At 34.3% G+C, this 4,757-nt stretch overlaps 1 protein-coding gene across 1 annotated transcript; it reads left to right on the top strand.

The window, feature by feature from the left end:
- The first annotated feature begins 201 nt into the window (after nt 1-201).
- On the top strand, nt 202-4,369 carry LOC114419387. The gene is made up of 4 exons (XM_028385037.1): nt 202-472; nt 1,120-1,548; nt 2,478-2,721; nt 4,113-4,369. The coding sequence occupies exons 1-3, from the start codon at nt 371-373 to the stop codon at nt 2,682-2,684; spliced, it is 738 nt and encodes a 245-aa protein (XP_028240838.1). The 5' UTR covers nt 202-370; the 3' UTR covers nt 2,685-2,721; nt 4,113-4,369.
- The last annotated feature ends 388 nt before the right edge of the window (nt 4,370-4,757 follow it).

Raw genomic sequence — 4,757 nt, 5'->3', positions numbered from 1 at the left:
CAGTAAGAGAGATATAGAGAGCGGATACATTGGGACCACAAGCCAATGTTTATCCTTTCCTACCGAATATTTTAAGTAAATGGAGAGGAGTATTTTCCTCTCGATATACTCAGAATCTGAGAGCGTGTAGGAGACAGGGACAAAATGGGAAAAATGTTGAAAAAATCTTAGTCTAATTAAAATAATAGTATATCCAATGACTGTTATTACTTTCGCACTGTTCGTCCTGAAACAGACTAGTACGCTGTATTCTATGGTTACTCCGTTCCGTTGGCACCTCCGCAAAACCCACTTGTTGAATTGCAATCCCCTTTCAAAAGGGTGTTCGAATTTGGTTTCATGTTTTTATCTTTAAACTTCACAAACAAACATGTCTCACCTTCTATCTGCTGCTACTGCTTCTTCTCGTTTCCAACCCTTCACCCTCAACAACACAATCACAACCCAACAACCTCCCTTTCTCGGATTCAAGGTACCCTTTTCAACTTTTTCTCTTACAATATTCTTGCTTTCTCCTAGTAGGCAAACGTGAAATGCAAGGTGTATTTTTTTCATTTATTAAATTATTTATGTTGTCAGGAAATTTGTGTATAATGCATTACTAAATCTGAAAATTGCCGGTTATCATTTGTTTTGGAGTTTTTGAATCTCGTATAACCATGTGTGTATTAGTTGTTTCTACATTTTCATATAAGTTTCATAAACTATCCTAGAAAGCTTATTGAAAATAACTTTGAAAATATCACAAGCTTTTTCCAAATGCTTGCGCAAGTTCTTATACCATAAGTTAAGTTCAAATAAGTTGTAAATAAGCTCTTCCTAATAGACCCTAAATAATACATGTACAGACTCACGGTGTAAAAGTCTTTTACACTATCATCTAATCACGGATCATCATGTATGATAAGTTCATTGACTTTTATAATAACCACCTTAAAAGTCATTCAAAGGACAAGTTCTTATTGTTTGATAGCATAAAAACTTTAATATTGACAGCGTTTATCTATTAGAACTCTTTTGAATCTCGTCTACCTCTACATTTGGTTAAACAAAAGTGTTTTTCTAAGGTCTGGTTACTGGCTTCATAAGGTAAAATTCCCCCTTTTTGCTGTTGCACAGGGTACATCATGTTTTGTTGAGAAGCACAGTTGCTGCTTGAGTGTTAAACCATTTTGTGCATCTCAGAAGAGAGGGACCAAGATCTTCTGTTCTATGAATATGTCAGCACATCAATCAGATGATCATGGGAAAATGAAGCTGGACCAATTAATAGACAAAGTGCAAAAGCTTTGGGACATTTCTCCGGAGCCGGTGAAGAAATTCCCGCATAACAAGGCTTTAGACAACTTCATTCAACTTATTCTTGATCTTATTTTGGTTGTTGTCAAATACCTAGCTGTACCTGTATTCGCAGTTACCTCCCTCAGTGAAATGTCCTACTGTGCACATGAAAGGAAGCTAGTCTTTGTTCCTCTTCCGGTTCTCTTTGGAGTTGCTGTCGCTGGGATCCTTAAAGAGACTGCCCTCCAGTTATCTCCACGTCTAAGGGTAAGATCATTGGTTGTGCACCATTTAAAAATCTATATATCAGAGAGATTTGTCGAATGTAGAGCATTAAGCTGTTGTTTTTTCTAGAATTACTTTCCCACATTTAGAATGAATCAGTTGTGATGCTTAAGCTCTTTAGGTTCATTATGTCTTTCACTCATTTAGTAGAAGATTTGAACAGTCACATTGCCTCCATATCATGAGTTGGCTAACAATTGGGGTATGCTCCTTTTGAATCAGTTAATCTCACTCCACTTGATGAGTTTTCTTTGCGGCTATTTGACAGTGGTTGACAATACAATGACTACCTTGGATGTTCATTTATTTCCAAATTCCAGTTTAGGCATTCGGCTTCTATTAAGAATTGAGGATGAATTTCAATATTTCAAAGCTAGATGCTTGCCTTGTTTTCCGGGGGCAGTTCTGTTAGGAACCTTATGCTGATATTAATTCTTAGAATGTGGGTTATGGATCTAACTCAACCTTACAAAATCGACTTGTAAGGTGAGTGTTGTCACCCCCTTGTATGCTTTAATTTGGTCATATTTCTAACTGATGTAAGACTAAACCACCACCTTCGAGGTTGCAATTAAGGCAACCCCCAAAGAGGCCCCAATTACTGTGGACTAGGGGGTCCCACAATTAACGTGACTTTTCAACACTCCCCGTAACTCCTAGGACTTCTAGCCTGGAACGTGCCAAAGCCCAAATGCAGGTGGCCCACTAATGAAACTTGGATAAACTTTGATATCATCTTAGAATGTGGGGTTGGACCTAATATATTTTGAGATCATTTTTATTGGTTATAATAGAAAAAATATGAGAAACTCAATCTGGTGCTGCCCCCCTCCCAATTTAGTGTTTAGTGTAGCTTATGTCTTGTTTGATTTCACCCTTGTACCATAGCTTATGACCGGTCCTGTTTTCAGGATGCCGAAATTCCATGGCATTTAATTGCCATTGCAATTTTCTTCACATTGATCAAATTGCCTGGGCCGTACTACCCTTATTGGGTACGTATAATTATTCCTCATTTTGCAAATGGGGTTCTGTTGAGGACTCTATTGTTTGCAATATTGTGGCATAGAAGACCTAAAGCATTGAAGATTTTGGGTTCTGGTTGGTTAACTCACTGAGTTATGATACTTGTTGCCTGCAAAGTCAATTTCAGTTGTAAGTACTATTATTAACTCATTCTACAACTTATTATCCTAAATCCAATACATGTGCGGAATATGTGATTCTTGGGAATTTGCAGGAGGCTATAATGTGTTCTTCTGTTTTATGAGTAAATGTTATATATTGTGGGAGTTTAACAAAGCGGAAATGCTTGAGTCCAATCCTAATTTAGTTTTGTCATCAAGCTCAATCCTCATTCTAATAATTATTTTAAGTTTTTTGTTTGGTTAAATCATTTGCAAGTCCCTATAGTTTCATTGATTTTTAAAATTGGTTCTTATAATTTAAAATTTTGTAATTGGGCTCCTATACCGCTCAATATTTTGAAAGTTTTCACTCATCAGTAAATATTAAGTTTCGTTAAAATATAATGATCTTTTTGAAAGATTTTAGATAAACTATAGGTACCTAGTCAATTTGCATTTATCAGATATAGTTTTTTGAATTTTCCAATGTATCCTTATAGTTTAGCCAAAATTAACGGCTGTTAGTAAGGCTTCTTTGAAAAAATTGAAAACATAGGGACCCAAATATATACTTTTAAATTATAAACTTAGTTTAAATTTTAATGGAACTATAGGAATCATAATAATTTAACTTTTCATTTTCTTTACAATTTTAAATATTAAATTTTGTTATGAAAGCTGTTATAATATTATAAACATTTTGGTACTTCGTTGATATTAAAATAGTCCAAAAGTTGTTTTGTACCAGGATGTCAGACAATGATAAAATCATCATTTCCAGACCAATTTCATGCTGTTAATGTTTTGAGAACCAACTTCTTGTTCCAAAAATATTTCATTGAGCAATTTATAAACTTTCATTTATTTACATAAATTGACCAAACTCTAGTCAAGCCTGATGAACTTGATTTCTTCTCAGTTACATAATCAAACCCTGTATGCTAAGTTGATAACCAATCTTGATATCGTCCAGCTTTGAATTTGGGTCAAGCTAAACTTTTATCAACCCATTGGCCATCCCTGATGTAAGCAAACAATAAATTTTTTTATTTATTGCATTGCTTTTTTAGTCCCCATTCTGATTGTGGCTTGCAGTTGTTTCATTTCATATGCTTCATTTAGGAGCTTTAACCCTTCAACATTTATGGCATCATCCTTCATGAGTAGATTCCATTTCCCCGAACATGCTATTATTAATAAATTGTTTAGTAGATTAGGCCTGGTGTAAATGTTTTGTATAATGATGGTTCAAGTAATAATTAACCAATATATCGAAGTGTGCTTGTATTAATCCTGCTATGTAATATAGGTGTACTTGTCAATATCATGTGTAAGCGGACTTCAGTTGTTTATTCAATAATGTTTTGTATTAAAATGTTGTTGGTGCATCAATCATTGACTATGTTTACTCTGATACAGGAGGCCAAGTTTTTAGTACTGAAGACTTAAGCAATCCGTTGAGTTTTTTTTTTTATTATTGAGTTTAGATTACACTTTGTTGAGAAAAGATGTAACTTGTATGCTCAGTTACTTTATCGAGAAATAGATGTCAATGGTGACTTCACTTTTTGTATAAGAGAGAAAATTTCCATCTTATATCATGCTTCTCAAGGAATGGTTGAGTGGAATAACACGGTTTTGTATGTGATAGGGATGTAGAGTTTCAAGCCAAAAAATAAGGTGTATGCACACTGGGAATTGAATTTTTATCACTAAGATTTAAGTGATTTAAATATAAATTGAAAGATTGCATTTTACTAGATGAACCTTAGTTGAATGGATGCATTGAAAGTTGTTTTTGTTTCAACTTCCAAAAGAGTTTATTTATTATAGTTGGTGACAATCATAACTATAAATAGGGAAGAGAATTAGTATAGAAACACAACACATGAGGAGAGAGTGTGTGAGAAGAGAGATTGTGAAACAAAGTCACTTTGTTGAGAGAAAAGTGTCTTTGTGTGAGAGTGTTATCATTGCTTGTAATCATTGAGTGGGGTACTCGGGTTTGTAGAGTGATATACTATTTGGGGTGGATTATAATCTTGTAATCATTTTTGTGATAGT

This window comes from Glycine soja, chromosome 7 (assembly GCF_004193775.1).
Source record: "Glycine soja cultivar W05 chromosome 7, ASM419377v2, whole genome shotgun sequence".
In the NCBI taxonomy this organism is placed as follows: Eukaryota; Viridiplantae; Streptophyta; class Magnoliopsida; order Fabales; family Fabaceae; genus Glycine; species Glycine soja.
This window is presented reverse-complemented; position numbering and strand designations above follow the sequence as displayed.